The 20,841-nt window shown below is 48.7% G+C and overlaps 1 protein-coding gene across 1 annotated transcript in view; it reads left to right on the forward strand.

The window, feature by feature from the left end:
- tnfsf10 (TNF superfamily member 10) overlaps nucleotides 1-10,800 on the forward strand; it is a 34,950-nt gene extending 24,150 nt beyond the window's left edge. The window contains exons 4-5 of the mRNA XM_052018797.1: nucleotides 2,702-2,821; nucleotides 6,930-10,800. Coding sequence (XP_051874757.1) covers nucleotides 2,702-2,821; nucleotides 6,930-7,381 — 572 coding nt within the window. The 3' untranslated portion in view covers nucleotides 7,382-10,800. The remainder of the gene's footprint in view (nucleotides 1-2,701; nucleotides 2,822-6,929) is intronic.
- Nucleotides 10,801-20,841: the final 10,041 nt, after the last annotated feature.

Consider the following 20,841-nt stretch of genomic DNA (forward strand, 5'->3'; position numbering starts at 1 on the left):
GCCCTCTTGTATTGAGCATTGGTGCCCTAGGAAAGAGGCGCTGGCTGTCCACTCTATCTATTCCTCTTAATATTTTGTATACCTCTATCATGTCTCCCCTCATCCTCCTTCTCTCCAAAGAGTAAAGCCCTAGCTGCCTTAGTCTCTCGTTTCGACTTGGTCTTAGTTTCGACTTCGAATCACAGAGTGGTTGGTACTTTTCATCACGGACCTTTGTGCTCAGAGGATGATGTTGTACGGTGGGGGCAGGTTGGTGGAGCACCTTTGCAGTTGTTTCGTGTGAAGTCAATCCTCTCATATGCTTCATTGTAGGGTTGACAGTGTCTTGGGGCTTGGCCTCCAAGCACAGGCGAGGCAAACCTCATCTGCCTGCTGCAGCTTAATGGCTGAGGTTCAAGTGACCTTGGTTCTGGCGATGAGGGCTGAACAGTTCCCCACCTGTCGTGTAGATTTGTTCTAGCCCAGCGGGAAGCTTGTTGGAGGTGGGGTGGGGTATTGTAGAGGAAGATAGAGACATGCTGGGGTGATGACACAGCCCTTTGTCTTATGCTGGTCTGTGCTGAGATCGTGTCCCAGTGGACCCCTTGGGTAGAATCAGGTCTTGTGTTCCACTATGTAGCAGTCATGGGATGGAGAGAGATTTCTGTGGACATCCGAGTTTGACTGGGATGCTCCACATTCCCTCTGGATTGACAGAGTCGCAGGTTTTGAAAGGTCACAAAAGGTCACGTACGTGGTTAACACTGCTCTTTGCACTTAAAAATCTCAAAGAGATGTTGTGTCAAGTCAGGTCGAGTTTATTGTCATGTGCACAAGTACGGTGAGGTACAGGTACAGTGAGAAACATGCTTGCAGCAGCATCACAGGCATGTAGGTACAGACAACACACAGAACATAAATTATCCATAAATTATACAAGACAGTGAAGAAGAAGCCTGTACAAGACGACGTTAGTGCAAAACAAAGACCCAGTCAGAGACGAGTCCACGGCAGTGCGAGAGGTGGTGCGTAGTGTTCCGTTGCTGAGGTAGGGTTAGGGTTGTGCAGGTCGGTTCAAGAACCTGATGGTTGTAGGGAAGTAGCTGTTCCTGAACCTGGTGGTGTGGGACTTTAGGCTTCTGTACCTCCTGCCCGACAGGAGCTGTGAGAAGATGGCACGGCCCGGGTGGTGGGGATCCTTGATGATGGATGTTGCCTTCTTGAGGCAGCCCCTCTTGTAGATGCTGTCAGTGGTGGGGAGGGCTGTGCCCGTGATGGACCGGGCTGTGTCCACTACCCTCTGCAGCCTCTTGTGTTCCTGTGCGTTGGAATTGCCGTACCAGGCCGTGATGCAACCAGTCAGGATATTTTCTATAGTGCCTCTTCAGAGATTTATTAGAGTATTTGGTGACATGTCGAATTTCCTCAAGGTTCTCAGAGAGTTAAGTCACGAGCACGCCTTCATCATGATTGCACCTATGTGCTGGGCTCAGGTTAGGTGGTCCGAGATGTTAACGCCCAGGACTTTGAAGCTCTTTGTCCCTGTTGATGGATGGAATCCAAGTTGTGTTTCTGGCGGAGGAGGTGGCTGAGGGGGACCCTGGTGATGACGTTCCCTTTGGCAGAGTGCGGGGAGACCCCTCTGTGGTTACCCCTCGATGGATTTGCCATCTTTCTTGAAGATGGTCACAGGTCCCAAGCATGTCTTCCTCTTGCCAGGTGGGGGAGGCGAGGCTGTGAACTTATTCCTTTCTGCCAAAACAGCTGCTGTCTGAATGCCAATTCCTGGGAAAAGCCCTTGTTGTACTTCCCTCCAGCCTGACAAACAGCCATTCATCACTGCTCTCGTTTTACCCTGTATACACTTTGCCTCTCTTCCTTTAACTCCTTGGGCCTCAATTTTTTTAATTGGTAATTGGTTTATTATTGTCACATGTACCAAGGTACAGAACAAAACTGTGTTTTGCATGCCATCCGTAGAGATCATTTCATCACGTCAGTGCATTGAGGTAGCACAAGGGAAAACAACAACAGAATGCAGAATAAAGTGTTACAGTTACAGAGAAAGTGCAGTGCAGGCAGACAGTAAGGTGCAAGGTCATAACGAGGTAGATTGTGAGGTCAAGAGTCCATTTTATTGTACTGGGGACCATTCAATAGTCTTATAACAGTGGGATAGAAGCTGTCCTTGAGCCTGGTGGTACGTGCTTTCAGGCTTTTGTATCTTCTACCTGATGGGAGGGGGGGGGAGAAGAGAGAATGTCCGGGGTGGGTGAGGTCTTTGATTATGTTGGCTGCTTTCCCGAGGCAGGGAGAAGTGTAGAGAGAGTCTATGGAGGGGAGGCTGGTTTCCGTGACGCGCTGAGCTGTGTGTCCACAACTCTCTGCAGTTTCTTGCGGTCACGGGTAGAGCAGTTGCCATACCAAGCCGTGATACATCCGGATAGGATGCTTTCTATGGTCCATCTGTAAAAATTGTGGTAACGGGTCTGTCATGAGGTTCTTCACCAGATGCCTTTGAGAGTCCGTGTACACAGCATCCACTGCACTACACTCATCTGTGGCACTGACTGTGACACGGTGAACCAGGGAGGAATTGGCGAAACTGGAGGAGGAGAATGAGAGGCAGATGGTTAAAAGATCGGGGGAAGGAGAGGAAAGAGAATACGTTTATGGTGTCTCATCTCTGATCTAATGTGTGACTGTTGTCTGATCTGTCCAGGTGAGGTCTCTCGGTTCCTTCCATATCTGAGCCAGTCGGGTTCTGGATCGCAACCTCCTGCACAGAAAATTGCAGCTCATCTAATAGGGAGTCACAGGACAAAGGCAGTCTCTCTAAAAGGTGAGCTCAGGTCTCAGTCACACCAATGCTGGCCACCCCGATAATCCATGGTAATGTCAGTGGGAATTGCTCACCCGAGAGACCTACAACATGCATCCAAGAGAGGTCATCACTGAGGACCCTCACCACCCGGGACATGCCCTCTTCTCGTTACTACCATCGGGGAGGAGGTACAGGAGCCTGAAGACCCACACAACGATTCAGGAACAGCTACTTCCCCTCTGCCATCAGATTTGTCCATGAACCCATGAACGCTACCTCATTGTTCCTTTTTGTTTGCACTATTTATTTATTTTTGTAATTTATAGATCGTATGTCTTGTGCTGTACTGCTACCGCAAAACAACACATTTCATATCATATGTCAGTGATAATAATCTGATTCTGATCTCTGACAGTTCAGTGCTTGCTGTACCAGAGTGATGGCCACTCCCTCACACACTTGAACCCACAACCAGCTGACCGTTCTGCCTACTGAACCACACCTGACCAACCCATCTACACTGAGTAACAGTCTAAGCAGTCCATATCCAAATGCAGCAAGTCCTGGGCAATATCCAGGCCTGGGCTGATAGGTGCCGTAATATTGTGCCACGTAAGTGCCAGGCAATGATGATAACCGGCAAAATCCAGCAATCATCTCCTGACATTCAAAGGCATTACCGTCACTGAGTCCCCCACTGGGGGTTACCTTTGACCAGAAACTGAACTGGGTGGAGTAGCCATGAACATAATGTGTCAGAGGCTGGGAATCCTGAGGGGAGTGACTCACCTCTGAACTCCCTAAAGCCTGTCCACCATCTCCAAGGCTCAGGTCAGGACTGTGAGGGAGCGGTCTCCACTTGCCTGGGTGAGGGCAGCTTCAACAACACTCTAGAAGCCTGACACCACATGGAACACAGCAGTCTGCACCCCATCCACCCACTCCACCACCGACGCACAGTAGCAGCAGGTTGTACCATCTACAGGACGCACTGCAGCAACTCACCGAGACTCCTCAGACAGCACCTTCCAAACCCACCACCTCTACCAGCTAGAAGAATAAGGGCAGCAAAACCACGGGGAGCACCACCCCCTGGATGTTGCCCTCCGAGCCGCACACCGTCCCGACTTGGAAGTATATCACCGTTCCTTCACCGTCACTGGGTCCAAATCCTTGAACTCGCTCCCTAACAGCAGTGTGGGTACACCCACACCTCAAGGACTGCAGTGGTTCAAGAAGGCAGCTCACCGCCATCTTCTCAAGGGCAACTAAGGATGGGTGATTAAATGCTGGCTCAGTCCACATCCCTCGAATTAATTAAAAAAAGAAGTAACACTCTTAAAACAGCAATAGCAATGATTTGTCAATTCCAGGGCAAGAAAAGCTGTGCAGCTGAAGGTGGGGGTGAGGGATAGGATGAAAGCTCACTGTCTGATAAAGCTGCATTGTCTGTTCTGTCCGTCTGTTGTTCACCACATCGAGTGGCCAAACCGCGCCTGAATTATGATCAGAATAGGCTGAATTCCTTGGATCTGTGGAAAATTCAGGGGTGGTTTAATTGAGCTGAATGAAGGATTATGCCGGATATGTAAGAGGAAACAATGTCAAGAGAATGTCTGAGACAGGAGCAGGGGTGGGTCAGTCAATCGCTTGAGCTTGCTCCCACCATTCATCGAGATGGTGATTGATTCAGTCTTGGCACATCACCATTTTCCCACCTGCCCCCTTCTATTACTGCTCCAATCCACTGATTCTACTATCTGTCACTCACCAGTTTCCTGCCCTCTCCCATTACCACTGTACTTCACTGGTTCAAATATCTGCCAGTCTCCACTTTGACTGTATCACCTGCACAGCTGTCAGGGGTAGAGTTCTCCAAGGGTTCACCGTCCTCTGAACCTTCCTCCGCATCTTCATCTTAAACTTTATTGGTATTGGTTTATTATTGTCACTTGTACCGAGGTACAGTGAGCTTGACTTGCAAACCGTTCGTACAGATCAATTCATTACACTGTGCATTGAGGTAATTGAAGTAGTACAGTAATGGGAGACTACTTATTCTGAAATTACGCCCCTAGTTCTGCACACCCCCCCACTAAGGGGAAACACTCGCCTCAGCACCCAGCCTTTAGTCCCCTTGAGAACCTTGTTGCAGATCTTCCATAGTCCACTGAGTGTAGCACAGCTGCTCTGCTCAACCTTACGTCAAGCCCTTCATTCCCGGAATCAAGCTACTCAACTGTCCCTGCACTGCCTTCAACGCAAGCATGACCTTCCTTACAAATGGAGATCACACAGTGCTCCAGGGTTGGTCACACCAATAAGGTTGCATTAAAACTTTCCTACTTTTACACTCCACACCTCTTGCATGAAAGGCCAATAATTTAGCCTCAAGAGTGATCTTTGGGTCCAGTCTATAGGTCACTCAAAGTGGCCACGCAAGTAGATTGGGTGGTAAAGGAGGCGTACGGCATGCTTGCCTTCATTGGTCAGGGCATTGAGTATAAGAGTCTGGAAGTCATGTTGCAGCTTGGTATAACATCGATCAGGCCGCATTTGGAGTATTGTGTGCAGTTCTGGTTGACCCATTACAGGACAGATGTGGATGCTTTGGAGAGGGTGCAGAACAGATCTACCAGGACGCTGCCTGGATTGAAGGGTATGAGCTATTAGGAGGGGTTGGACAAACTTGGATTGTTTTCTCTGGAGGGTCTGAGGGTTGAGGGGAGACCTGACTACTATGACATACTTCTATGACATTATGAGAGGCACAGATAAGAGTAGGGAGTGAGAATCTTTTTCCCAAGGTAGAAATGTCAAGTACTAGAGAACATGTGTTTAAGTTGAGAGGGGGAAAGTTTAAGGGAGATGTGCAGGGCAAAGTTTTTACACAGAGAGTGGTGGGTGCCTGGAATGCACTGCCAGGGGTGGTGGTGGAGGCAGATACAATAGAGGCGTTTAAGAGGCTGTTAGACAGACACATGAATGTGCAGGAAATGGAGGGATATGGATCATGTACAGGCAGAAGAGATTTTTCTTCTATTGAATTATAGAAACATAGAAAAACTACAGCACAGTTCAGGCCCTTCGGCCCACAAAGCTGTGCTGAACATGTCCCTACCCTAGAAATTACTAGGCTTACCCATAGCCCTCTATTTTACTCAGCTCCATGTACCTATCTAACAGTCTCTTGAAAGACCCTATCGTATCCGCCTCCACTGTTTCCGGCAGCCCATTCCACACACTCACCACTCTCTGAGTAAAAAACTTACCCCTGACATCTCCTCTATATCTACTCCCCAGCACCTTAAACCTATGTCCTCTTGTGGCCACCAATTCAGCCCTGAGGAAAAGCCTCTGACTATCTACCCTATCAATACCTCTCATCACCTTATACACCTCTATCAGGTTCCCCCCTCATCCTTTATCTCTTCAAGGAGAAAAGGCCAAGTTCCCTCAATCTGTTCTCATAAGGCATGCTCTGCATTCCAGGCAGCATCCTTGTAAATCTCCTCTGTACCCTCTTTATGGCTTCCACATCTTTCCTGTAGTGAGGCGACCAGAACTGAACACAATACTCCAAGTGGGGTCTGACCGGAGGTCAGAAGAACTTACTTCAGCATCATGTTCAACACAAACATCCTGGGCTGAAGTTCCTGTGCTGTACTGTTCTATGTTACCCCATTCCAAATTACTTGCTGTTCCTGTAGGCCAACCCTTTAGGTTCTCCAGTGGAAGGGGCACTCAGTAGGTCGGAAAGGAACAGAGTTACTGTTTCAGGTCCGACAAACAGTATGGGACCTGAAACGTTAAGTGTTTCTCTTTCCACAGATACTGCCTGAGGATTTCAGGTATTTTCTGTTCTTGTTTCAGATTTTCAGCATCTGTAACTTCTTTCAATTTTTGAGTCAGTCTGGGGAAGACTTGCTCCGTAGTGTTGGGAATCAGAGTCACTTTGAGATTCAAATCCTCAGCTGAGTTTTTCTGCTGGGTGGGCCTGTGATAGAACCTGGGTGCGTAGCTGAGGATTGTATTGTGCTCTTCCTTCTCCTCTGCTGTGATGCTGAAAGATCGTTGTCCATGAAGTACATCGCGGTGCTCATCATCTTTCTTGTTTGTGATGCAGGAACGTCATCAAGGAAACTCCAGGGGCAGAAGATACAGGCTTGGGAGCCCAGCAAAGGGCTGGCATTCCTGCACAACGTGAAGTACACAAACGGAGAGCTGATTGTCCCACAGACCGGTCTCTATTACGTCTACGGCCAGACCTACTTCCGTCACCGGGATATGGCATTCGAGGAAGGTTCCAGTACGGGTGACTTGCTATCGGATGCCAGGAATAAGCAGATGGCCCAGTACATCTACAAGACCACCGCCTATCCTGAGCCCATCCTCCTCATGAAGCACACCAGGACTACCTGCTGGGCTAGGAACGCGGAGTACGGGTTGCACTCCATCTACCAGGGCGGGATCTTCGAGCTGAGATACCAAGACAGGATATTCGTGACGGTCAGCAACATCAGTCTGATCGACATGGCTGGAGGCTCCAGTTTCTTTGGAGCCTTTCTTGTCAGCTAATTGGCAGGGCACTGGGGAGGAACGTGACTTTGTCTCGCAAGTCTTGTTGCCTTTTGTATTTGATTCCTCACATTTGATATCAGCTGTTTATCTCCTTGTTAAGTACATCTAATGATACGGTCTCCACCACTCTCAGGAACAGAGAATTCCAGAGGTTCACCGCCCCCAGAGAGATCAAGCTTCTACAAACTGACCAGCCTCTTTTGTAGCAGTGTCCCCTTGTTCGTAACTCTCCCACTAATGGGAGCATCTCAAAATCTACCCTGTGTAGGATATTAAGTTCCTGTAGGATATTATATGTTTGAATAAGGTCACACTCAGTCTCTTAAACTCAGACTAAACTCTGAATACAGACCTAGACTGTCTAGACTCTCCTGACAGGACAACCCTCTCGTCTCAGGGATTACCCTGGTGAATCTTCTTTGGACTTTCTGCCAGTGTTACTTTATCCCCTTTTCGGGCAAAGGGACCACGACGGTGCTCAGTATTCCAGGTGCAGCCTCACCCACACCCTGTACAAAGGGAACACAACCTCCCCATTCTTAAACTCCAGCCCCTTTAGCAATGAAGACCAAAATGCCACGCCTTCAATTACCCACCCCAGCATCCCTCACCTGACATGTCAGTAAATCTCATTTGTTGTCGGTAAGTTCTCCAAGAGGCCATATGGGTGGAGCTGAGGAACAGGAAAGGTGTGGCCACGCTAATAGGGTTGTGTTATAGACCACCCAATAGTCAGAGAGAATTGGAGGAACAAATCCGTAGTGAGATAGCAGACAGATGTAAGAAACAGAAAGTTGTGGTAGTAGGGGATTTTAACTTTCCACATATTGACTGGGACTCCCACACTGTGAAGGGCTGGATGGCTTGGAATTTGTCAGATGTGTTCAGGAAAGTTTTCTAAATCAATATGTGGAGGTACCAGTGAGAGAGGATGCAATACTTGATCTCCTATTAGGGAAGCAGACAGGTCAGGTGACAGAAGTATGTGTAGGTGAGGATTTTGGGTCAAGTGACCACAAGATCACAAGACAAGGGAGCAGAAGCAGGCCATTCGGCCTATCGAGTCTGCTCCAAGGAAAAGGGAAAAAATGAGAAATGGGGGAGGAAGAAGAAGAAGAAAAGAAAACTATTCTAATCCCAATTTCCGGCCTTATCCCCATATCCCTTGATACCCCAACTATTTAGATATCTATCTATCTCTTCCTTAAACGCCCCCAATGATCTGGCCTCCACTGCTGTACCTGGCAGGAATTCCACAATTTAACCAACCTCTGGCTAAAACTGTCATTAGTTTCAAGTTAATTATGGATAAGGACAGGTCTGGTCCTCAAGTTGAGGTTCTAAATTGGAGAAAGGCCAATTTTGTGGAAATGAGAAAGGATCTAGGAAGAGTGGATCGGGATGAGTTGTTTTCTGGCAAGGATGTGCTCAGTAAGTGGAAGGCCTTCAAAGGTGAAATTTTGAGAGTACAGAGTTTGCATGTTCCTACCAGGATTAGAGGCAAAGTTAAAAAGCATAGGGAACCTTGGTTTTCAAGGGATATTGGCGATCTGCTTTATAGCAGGTATACACCTGTGACCTGTTGTCTATATCAATGATCTAGATGATAATGTAGTAAATTGGCTCAGCAAGTTTGCTGATGACACTAAGATTGGAGGCGTAGTGGACAGTGAGGAAGGCTTTCAAAGCTTGCAGAGGGATCTGAACCAAATGGAGGAATGGGCCAGAAAATGGCAGATAGAATTTAATGCAGACAAGTGTGAGGTGTTGCATTTTGGAAGGACAAATCAAGGGAGGACATACACAGTAAATGGTAGGGCACTGAGGAGTGCAGAGGAACAAAGGGATCTGGGAGTTCAGATACATAGTTCCCTGAAAGTGGCGTCACAGGTAGACAGGGTTGTAAAAAGGGCTTTTGGCATCCTGGCATTCATAAATCAAAGTATTGAGTACAGGAGTTGGGATGTTATGGTGAGGTTGTATAGGACATTGGTGAGGCCAAATATAGGAAGGATGTCAGTAAGATTGAAAGAGTGCAGAGGAGATTTACTAGAATGTTGCTGGGTCTTCAGGAGTTGAGTTACAGGGAAAGATTGGACAGATTAGGACTTTATTCCTTGGAGCGCAGAAGAATGAGGGGAGATTTGATAGAGGTTTACAAAATTATGAGGGGTATAGACGGAGTTAATGCGAATAGGCTCTTTCCACCTAGATTAGGTGAGATGAGTACGAGAGGACATGGCTTCAGGGTGAAAGGGGAAAGGATTAGGGGGAACTTCTTCACTCAAAGAGTGGTGGGAGTATGGAACAGGCTGCCATCTGATGTAGTAAATGCGGGCTCACTCTTGAGTTTTAAGAATAAATTGGATAGATACATGGACAGGAGAGGTCTGGAGGGTTATGGACTGGGTGCAGGTAAATGGGACTAGCAGAATAACATTTCGGCACAGACTAGAAGAGCCAAATGGCTTGTTTTTCTGTGCTGTAGTGTTCTGTGGTTCTATGTTAGCATGTTTAACTGCTGGCGTGGTTTGGCAGAGATGTTGGAAGTGCAATTTACTCTGGACAGGTTTGGCCACCACCAGAGGTTATTTAATGAGTGCTTGTCCCTATCTGTGAGATACATGTGGCGGGAGAGGGACATAAGATATTCCCACCTTCCCATTCTCCGTCCTGATAGTGGGCTTCTGACAGCCAATGGCCCCAATGGCCCACAACATTCAAGTCACTCAAAGGCTGCTTTCATGTTTGTTTCACACATAAAGAGTTGAAGGGAAGTGGCCCAAAGCCTCCAACCAGGAGAGTCGCCCATTGTGATGGCAGGAATGAATAGCCGTCTCTGAACAAGACTGATGGTACTCAGTGCCGATATGGCAGGGCAGATGAGGTCAACTCACACATCTGTCAGTATGCAAGTGAATTGACTCATGTAAAACAGAAATTGAGCCAACATATCTTGTACATGAATGTATGTATAAGAAAGTTTTTTTTTAATACTGAATGGACAATGCATCTCTTTGATTCTGGGCAGGTACTTCTGCTTTCAGAATTAGAAACAGGCAGGCACGGTAGTGTAGCGGTTAGCGTAACGCATTACAGCGCCAGCGACCCGGGTTCAATTCCCTCCGCCGCTTGTTTGTATGTTCTCCCCGTGTCTGCGTGGGTTTCCTCCGGGTGCTCCGGTTTCCTCCCACATTCCAAAGACGTACGGGTTAGGAAGTTGTGGACATGCTCTGTTGCCCTCAGAACACTATGCAAAAAAGATGTCTTTCATTTTGGGTTTCGATGTAAATGTGATGAACAAAGAGATCTAAATCTTATCACTGACTTACATATCAAGAAATTTGTACAGTGCAAAAACATAAACTACCATAAATGACGAAATAAATCAATAATGCAAAAAAAAGGAATAACGAGGTAGTGTTCATGGGTTTATGGACCATTCAGAAATCTGATGGCGGAGGGGAAGAAGCTGTTCCTGAATCGTTGAGTGTGGGTCTTCAGGCTCCTGTACCTCCTCCCTGGTGGTAGTAACGAGAAGAGGGCATGTCCTGGGTGGTGAGGGTCCTTAGTGATGGATGCTGCCTTCTTGAGGCATTGCCTCTTGAAGATGTTCTCGATGGTGGGGAGGGTTGTGCCCGTGATGGAGCTGGCTGAGTGCAACCCTCTGCAGCCTCTTGCGATCCTGTGCATTGGAGCCTCCATACCAGGCTGTGATGCAACCAGTCAGAATGCTCTCCACTGTAGCAATCTGTAGAAATTTGTAAGAGCCTTTGGTGACATACCAAATCTCCTCAAACTCCTAATAAAGTAGAGCTGCTGGCATGCCTTCTTCATGATTGCACCAAAGTGTTGGGCCCAGGGTAGATCTTCCGAGATGTTGACGCTCAGGAACTTGAAGGTGCTGTGGCCCCTGGATCACAGAGGTGGGAGATTCAGGTGGTGGGCATGGTACCTACCTGGGACCTGACCTGACCCACACTTAATAAGTGGCTGGAAATTCCATTTGGCTTTGCTGAGTGTGTCCTCTGGCCGCCAAAACCCTCACCTGACTTGCCTGTACTTGCTGGCAGGAGTTTCAATAACCCAGCATTACCCCCCAGTTGTCTTATAAATACTGTGGCAGCTGCCTCAAGAGCTCCAGGAACCTGGGTAATAAATGTTGTACTTTCCAGCAGTACCCACACTCTGTAAGTAAATTGGCTTATTATTGTCACGTGTACTGAGGTACAGTGAAAAACTTTGTTTTGCATGCCATCCATACAGATGAATTCATCATATCAGTGCATTGAGGTCGTACAAGGGAAAACAATAACAGAAGAACATCACAAACATGAAAAACAGAATTAACATCAACTTAAATTGACATAAATTATGCACATCTTATACAACACAATCATTATGATATTAGTGTAAGTTGACAGAGAGAAAAGAAATATAGAAGTATGGAGTTACAATAAATTGGGCAACATTTGCCAGTTTCCCCTTGCTTCAAGTTCCCAGGAGTGAACATCACCAATAGTATATCCTGGTCCAACCACATAGATGCCACGGCCAAGAAAGCTCACCAGCGCCTCTACTTCCTCAGGAGACTAAAGAAATTTGGCATGTCCCTGTCGATCCTCACCAATTTTTATCGATGCACCATAGAAAGCATCCTTAGTGTTACTTTTTATAAAAACCACAGCACCGATGCCACTCGTGTGGCTCCCTGGGGTGATACCCCAATCCCGTATTTACAATATTTAAGGGGCTTCCTCGCCTGACCCCACCCCTCCCTCTCCTGTGGCAGAAGAACCCTAAACTGTCGTCCTTCCCCACCGAGCCCTCGCGTTGGCTGCACCCAGCTTCAGTGTGTCCCTCAGCACGGACTCCTGCAGCCTGGAATGTGTCAGTCGGCAGTATTCCCCTACGGACATCTCGCAGTGCTGGGAGACCAACAAGCTTCAGGCAGACCAAAGGGCGTCCTTCACCGAGTTGATGACCTTCCAGCAGCAGTTGATGTCCGTCTCTGTGTGTGTCCCGGGAACACCCCGTAGATCAGCAAATCCTCTGTTACACAGCTGCTGGGCATGAACCGTGACAAGGACCCTTGCATCTTTCACCACACTCTCCTCGCAAACCCACAACCCGCACAGAGGTGGGCAATCATCTCGTCCCCAGCGCAGTCGTCCCGGGGGCAGTGCACACTGGGGGTGATGTTCCGACCATACAGGAAGGATCTGACTGGGAGGGCCCCTCTCACCGCCAGCCAAGCGAGGTCTTGGTGCTTGTTGGTGAGTTCTGGCGATGAGACATTCTGCCAGATGGTCTGGACAGTCTGCTCAGGGAAGCACCCCACGGTGTCCACTGAGTCCTTCTCCTGCAGTGTCTGCAGGATGTTCCGTGCTGACCACTGCCTGATGGACGCGGTCAAAGGGGTTGGTCCGGAAGAACTTTTCCACGAAGGATAGGTAGCGAGGCAGCGTCCAGCTGATTGGGACGCCGTGTGGCCATGGGGCCAGGCCCATCCTTCGCAACAGCGGGGACAGGTTGAACCTCGGTACGTAGTGACACTTGGTGCCCACGTACTTGGGTTCCGCGCACAGCCTGATGCAGCCACCGACAAAGGTGGTCATCAGGATGGGGGTGACAGTGGGGACACCTTTACCCCCATTGTCCAGGGACTTGTGCATGGTGACCCGTCGGACCCGCTCCATCTTGGACCCCCAGATGAACCGGAAGACGGCACGGGTGATTTCCAAGCCAGAAGAGCAAGGAAAAGGCCACACCTGCGCCAAGCACAGCAGCCCTGAGAGCGCCTCACACCTGATGACCAAGTTCTTCCCAGTTATTGATAGGGAGCGCCGTTCCCACAGTCCCAGTTTCTGCTTCACCTTCCCAATCCGCTCCCGCCAATTTTTGTTGCACGCCCCAGCCCCTCCGAACCAGATCCCCAGCACCTTCAGATAGTCAGGCCTGACGGTGAAGGGGACGTTGGATCGGTCGGGCCAGTTGCTGAAGAGCATGGCCTCGCTCTTCGTGCAGTTAACTCTGGCCCCTGATGCCAACCCAAACTGGTCACAGATGCTGGTCAATCTGCGAACTGACCTCGGGTCTGAGCAGAAGATGGTGACGTCATCCATGTACAAGGAGGTTTTCACCTGGGTGACCTCACTGCCTGGCAACGTCACCCCTCTGATGCTCTCGTCCTTCCTGATGGATTCGGCAAAGGGTTCTATACAGCACACGAACATGACAGGGGAGAGAGGGCAGCCCTGCCTGACTCCAGACTTGATGGGGAAGCTGTCTGTTTCCCACCCATTGATTTGGACTGCGCTACGGATGTCTGTGTAGAGCAGTTGGATCCAATTCCTGATTCCCTCCCCAAAGCCCATTTTGGAGAGCACGTCCAACATGTACGTGTGTGATATCCTGTCAAAGGCCTTCCCCTGGTCCAAGCTGACCAGGCAGGTGTTCACCCCTCTGTCCTGCATGTAGGCGATGGTATCCCTGAGCAGCACGAGGCTGTCAAAGATCTTCCTGCCAGGTACAGCACAGGTTTGGTCTGGGTGGATCACCTGTCCCAGAGCAGACTTGACCCTGTCGGCGATGGCCTTGGACAGGATCTTATAACCACATTCAACAGTGAGATGGGTCTCCAATTTCTGATGTCCTCCCTCTCCCCCTTCTGCTTGTAGATGAGGGTAATGGTGCCCTTCCTCATGGATTCTGACATGCTGCCAGACAGAAGTATAGCATTGTACACTTCCAGCAGGTCCGGGCCCATCCAGTCCCACAGAGCCGAGTACAACTCCGCCGGTAAGCTGTCGCTTCCGGAAGTTTTGCTCGACTCAAAGGGATGGACGGAGGCAGTCAGCTCCTCCAGGGTCAGTGGCTGGTCCAGACTCTCCCGCTTGCTGTCATCTAAGACCTTCGTGATAGAGGACAGGAAATTCTGGGAGGCTGTGCTGTCTGTGGCTTTCGTGTCGTACATCCTATCTGGATGTATCACTGCTTGGTACGGCAACTGCTCTGCCCATGACCGCAAGAAACTGCAGAGAGTTATGGACACAGCTCAGCACATCACGGAAACCAGCCTCCCCTCCATGGACTCTGTCCACACTTCTCACTGCCTCGGTAAGCAGCCAACATAATTAAAGACCCCACCCACCCTGGACATTCTCTCTTCTTCCCCCCTCCCATCGGGCAGAAGATACAAAAACCTGAAAGCACGTACCACCAGGCTCAAGGACAGCTTTGACCTTGCACCTTATTGTCTGCCTGCACTGCACTTTCAGTGTAACTGTGACATTTTATTCTGCATTCTGTATTTTCCCCTGTACTACTCAATGCACTGTGTAATGAATTGATCTTTATGAACGGTATGCAAAACAAGTTTTTCACTGGAACTCGGTACAAGTGACAATAATCCAATAAACCAATATCCCCACACTGGTGAGGGCGGAATGTGGGGGGGATATGTTGGTTCCTTGATTTAGGCTGGGGGAATTCAAACGGGCCAGCGGTCTACCAGGAGTGACACTCCCTCAGTGCTTTCTCTTCCCCCAAGCACTCTCTCCTGAAACTCAGCACAGCACCTTCTTTGTGCTTTTAACACCCAGTCCGCTTGGAGCGTGAGGCGTTCAATCTGTATCACACATCATAGGGCTTCATGCCCAGTGACACCTGATATCATCACGTCGTTGTTACCTCCCATAAGGACACAGGAAAATATGCCATGGAACACGCCACACTGCTTTGCAGATAGTAAGGATCGTGGGGCACAAGAACCTGTATCAAATGTATTTATGATAAAAATAAACTGGATTATTTAAGGCAGATGGGATATATCCAAGGTTATTACGGGAAGTGAGGGAAGAGGTTGCTGCACCTCTGGCGACGATCTTTGCGTCCTCACTGGCCACAAGAATAGTGCCAGATGATTGGAGGGTGGCAAATATTGTTCCTCTGTTCAAGAAAGGGAGTAGGGATAACCCTGGGAATTACAGACCAATGGGTGTTACTTGAGTGGTGGGCAAATTACTGGAGAAGATTCTTAGAGACAGGATTTATGGGCATTTGGAGAAGCATAGGCTGATTACAGACAGTCAACATGGCTTTGTGAGGGGCAGGTCGTGCCTCACAAACCTGATTGAATTCTTTGAGGATGTGACAAAGCACATGGATGAAGGTAGATCTGTGGACGTGGTGTACATGGATTTCAGTAAGGCATTTGATAAGGTTCCTCATGGAAGGCTCATTCAGAAAGTCAGGAGGCGTGGGATCCAGGGAAACCTGGCTGTGTGGATTCAGAATTGGCTCGCCCATAGAAATCAGAGGGTGGTTGTAGATGGAGCATCTTCTGCCTGGAGGTCGGTGACCAGTGGTGTTCCGCAGGGATCTGTTCTGGGACCCCTGCTCTTTATGACTTTTAGTAATGACTTGGATAAGGATGTGGAGGGGCGGGTTAGTAACCAGGTGAGGTGGGGGACGATGGGCGGGTGGAACCAGGTGGGGAAGGGGATAGGAAAGGTGAACCAAGGGAGAAGAAACCCAGGTGGATGGGTATGTGGGTGGGGAGCAGATGGAACCAGGTGGGAGAGGGTGATGAGGTGGTAACGAGGGGGAGGGGGAGATAGTGAACGCAGGGATAGAGATCTGAGTGGATCGGTGGGAGTGGGAAAGGGAGGGAGTAGGTTCCCTGCAGTTGGAAAACTCAATGTTGAAACCACTGGGCTGTTGACTACCCTGGGGAAACACGAGGTATTGTGCCTCCAGTTTGCGTTTCGCCTTGCCGTGGCAGTGGAGGAGGTTGAGGACGGTCAGGTCGCCGTGGGGGAGGGGTGGTGAGTTGCAGTGAAATGCAACTGGGAGCTCAAGGTGGCCGTCGTGGACAGATCACAGGTGCTTGGCTAAACAGTCACATGGTCTATGCTTGGTCTCACCGGTGTAGAGGAGGCCACACGGTCAACATCCTAGGAGTCCAGAAATCTAAACAGAGCAGTGTGGTGGAACCGTCTTCCCTTGCCTGGAAGAGTGTGGCTCCAACACCTGTGAAACTCAGCTTGATTGGCACCCCATCCACCACCCCAAACCTTCACTCCCTCCACCACCGGCATAAGTGGCTGCAGGAAATTGACTTCAGGAAAGGGGCGGTGTACATGCACCTGTCTACATCAATGGTGCTGAGGTCGAGAGGGTTGAGCGCTTCAAGTTCCTGGGAGTGAACATCACCAACAGCCTGTCCTGGTCAAATCACATAGATGCCACGGCCAAGAAAGCTCACCAGCGCCTCTACTTCCTCAGGAGGCTAAAGAAATTCAGTTTGTCCCCTTTGACTCTCACCAACTTTTATCGATGCACCATAGAAAGCATCCTATCTGGATGTATCACGGTTTGGTACAGCAACTGCTCTGCCCAGGACCACAAGAAACTGCAGAGAGTTGTGGACACAGCCCAATGCATCACAGACACCAGCCTCCCCTCCTTGGACTCTGTCTTTACTTCTCGTTGTCTTTGTGTAGCAGCCAGCATAATCAAAGACCCACCCACCCGGGTCATTCTCTCTTCTCTCCTCTTCCATTAGGTAGAAGATACAGGAGCCTGAGGGCACGTACCACCAGACTTGATAGCTTCTACCCCACTATGATAAGACTGCTGAACGGTTCCCTTATACGATAAGATGGACTCCGACCTCATGATCTACCTTGTTGTGACCTTGCACCTTATTGCACTGCACTTTCTCTGTAGCTGTGACACTTCACTCTGTACTGTTATTGTTTTTACCTGTACTACCTCAATGCACTCTGTACTAACTCAATGTAACTGCACTGTGTAATGAATTGACCTGTACGATCAGTTTGTAAGACAAGCTTTTCACTGTACCTCGGTACAAGTGACAATAATAAACCAATTCCAATACCAATACCAGTGTGCACCCTCTACAGAACACACAGCAGTTACTCACTGAGGTGACTCCAACAGCACCTCACAAACCCAGGTCCTCCACCACCAAGAAGGGTAGCAGGGTGCAAGGGAAACACCACCACCTGTGGGTTCCCCTCCCAGTCTGGAGTTTGACAGTTGGATACTGGAGTTGGGCCAGAGAAGCCCTGGAGGTGCAGTGCTGGAGAGTCTGTTACAGCCACTAACATGTCCACACAAGAAAGGAAAGGTAAACATGAAAGTTCTCCAAACCATTATCAGGGACAAAATAAACTTTCACCTGGGAAGGTATTGGTATTGGAATTGGTTTATTATTGTCACTTGTACCGAGGTACAGTGAAAAACTTGTCTTACATACCGATCGTACAGGTCAATTCATTACACAGTGCAGTTACAATAGGTTAGTACAGATTGCACTGAGGTAGTACAGGTAAAAACAATAACAGTACAGAGTAAAGTGTCACAGCTACAGAGAAAGTGCAGTGCAATAAGGTGCAAGGTCACAACAAGATAGATCGTGAGGTCAGAGTCCATCCTATCGTATAAGGGAACCGTTCAATTGTCTTATCACAGTAGGGTAAAAACTGTCCTTAATCCATGGGTTAATCCAGTAAATCTCAGTCAATGGTAAGGCCCAGGGGAGTGTTGTGGAACAGAGGGACCTAAGAGTACAAGTACATGGCATCGCAGGTAGACAGGGTGGTGAAGAAGGCGTTTGGCACACTAACCTTCACCGGTCAGGGCATTGAGTACAGGAGTTGAGATGTTTTGTTGCAGTTGTACAGGACGTCAGTGAAGCCGCACTTGGAGCATTGTGTTCAGTTTTGGTCGCCCTGTTATAGGAAAGATGCCATTAAGCTGGAAAGTGCAGAGGAGATTTCCGAGAATGTTGTCAAGACTCGAGGGCCTGAGTTATAGGGAGAGGTTGGGCAGGCTAGGACTATTCCTTAGAGTGTAGGAAACTGAGGGGGGACTTTATAGAGGTGTATAAAATCATGAGGGACATAGATAGGGTGATGTTTATCTCAATGCCATTTTCCTGTACTAATTGCACATCCCTGGATCTCCGAATATTAGACTGCTTTGGATGAACTCAATGACTGAGTCTCCACTGCCCTCCAGGGGAGAGATCTTGAAAGAAATGTCTGAGTGAAGGAATTTTTCCCCACCATTGTCCTGGATGGTGACACCTTATTCTGTGACCCCTGGTTCTTGACTCCCCAGCTGGGGGAAGCACCACCCCTGTGTCTGTCCCCCTCTAAAGGTTTTGTACATTTCAATGAGATCCCCTGCCTAAACTCAAGAGGGGACATGACCAGTTTGTTAATTTCTCCTCATTGGATAAACCCGTCATCCAAGGGTTTATAAGCCTTGGATGTGCAATTCTGGTCACCCCATTACAGGAAGGATGTGGAGGCTTTGGAGAGGGTGTAGAAGAGGTTCACCTGGATGTTGCCTGGATTGGGGAGAGATTAGACAAATCTGGATTGTTTTCTCTGGAGCGTTAGAGGCTGAGGGACAACCTGATAGAAGTATCCAACTAATGAGGCACAGGCAGGGTAGATAGTCAGGGTCCCTTGCCCCAGGGTGGAAGTATTAAATACTGCAGGGCATAGGCTTAAGGTGAGAGGGTAGAAGGCTCAAAGGAGATTTACGAGGGAAGTTTTTTACATAGAGTGATAGATGCTTGGAACGCACTGCCAGGGGAGGGGGTGGAAACAGATACAAAAGCAATATTTAAGAGTGGCATCCTGCTCAGTACGGTCATCCTGGGCCAAATGGCCTGTTCCTGTGCTGTACTGTTCTCTATGGTTTTTAGGGAAAGAGTTAACATTTTAGGTTGAGGGTCTTTCATCCAGCATAGTACCCCCTACTATCCCATCCAGTTCAAGTTTATTGTCGTGGACAAACACACCCAGGGTACAAATGTCATGAAACTTAGCTTTTTTATAGCAGCAGCGCAGTGCATTACAGACATGAGAAACATAAACTTAAATTAACATGAATTATACATAACTTACACAACAAAATAAACGTAACGGCACTAGTGGGAGATTGAGCGAGAGAAAAAGGGTGTTGTCCAAGGTAGAGTTTTTCAGGTGGGTTCAAGAACCTGACGGCAGTGGGGAAGAAGCTGTTGTTGAACCTTGAGGTGTGGGTCTTCAGGCTCCTGTACCTCCTGCCTGACGGCAGCATCAAGGGAAGGGCACGGCCTGGATGATATTGGTTTATTATCGTCACTTGTACCGAGGTGCAGTGAAAAACTTGTCTTGCATACTGATCGTACAGGTCAATTCATTACACAGTGCAGTTACATTGAGTTAGTACAGAGTACATTGAGGTAGTACAAGTAAAAACAATAACAGTACAAAGTGTCACATCTACAGGGAAGTGCAGTGCAGGTAGATAATAAGGTGCAAGGTCACAACAAGAGAGATTGTGAGGTCAGAGTCCATCTCATCATATAAGGGAACCGTTTAATAGTCTATCACTGTGGGATAGAAGCTGTTCTAGAGCCTGGTGGTATATGTGCCCTCAGGCTCCTGTATCTTCTGCCTGATGGGAGAGGAGAGAAGAGAGACTGACCTGGGGGGGTGAGGTCTTTGATTAGGCTGACTGCTTCATCAAGACAGCGGGAAGTGTAGACAGAGTCCATGGAGGGGAGGCTGGTTTCCGTGATGCGCTGAGCTGTGTCCACAACTCTCTGCAGTTTCTTGCGGCCTTGGGCAGAGCAGTCGCCATACCAAGCTGTGATACATCCAGATAGGATGCTTTCTATGGTGCATCGATAAAAGTTGGTGGGGTCCCTGATGGTGGATGTCACCTTCCTGAGACATCGAGTGGACTGGAGACATCCCATCCATTCTGTATTACCGTCAAAGTGATCCTCAGTCTCAGGCAGTCTCACTCACTAATAAATTGGTTACTGACACAGTTTTCGATGTTGACGGGACCACGTTTCCAGAACTTGGATCCATAGAGCTGAATTCCAGAGGTGAGGTGAAAGTCACTGCCCTTGACCAAATGTGGCATCAAGAAGCCCTGGTAAAATAGAATGGGCATCAAGGGAAAACCCTCCAATCATAGCGTTGCACAAAGGAAGTTGGTTGTGCTAGTTGGAGGTCAATCAACCCAGTCCTAAGGACATCACAGCAGGAGTTTCCCAGGCCAGTGTCCTAGGCCCAACCATCTTCAACTGCTTCCTCAATGTCCTTACCTCTGTCATTTGGTCAGAACTGGGGGTGTTTGCTGGTGATTAAATATTGTTCATTTCCAGCTGGTTACCTCCCCTCTCTACTCTCAGTCCGAATGCAGGGTCTCAACCCAAAACGGCAACAGTTCCTTTCCCCCCACAGATGCTGCTCGACCTGCTGGGTTCCTCCAGCAGATTGTTGCTCCATCTGCAGCTTCTGAATCAATGAAGCAGCCCGTTCCTGCATTCAGATTGACCTTAACAATATTCAGGCATGAGATGATAAGAGGCAGGTAACATTTATGCCAATAAACATAGAACATAGAAAGTCAGGGCA

This window comes from Pristis pectinata, chromosome 6 (assembly GCF_009764475.1).
Source record: "Pristis pectinata isolate sPriPec2 chromosome 6, sPriPec2.1.pri, whole genome shotgun sequence".
Taxonomy (NCBI): Eukaryota; Metazoa; Chordata; class Chondrichthyes; order Rhinopristiformes; family Pristidae; genus Pristis; species Pristis pectinata.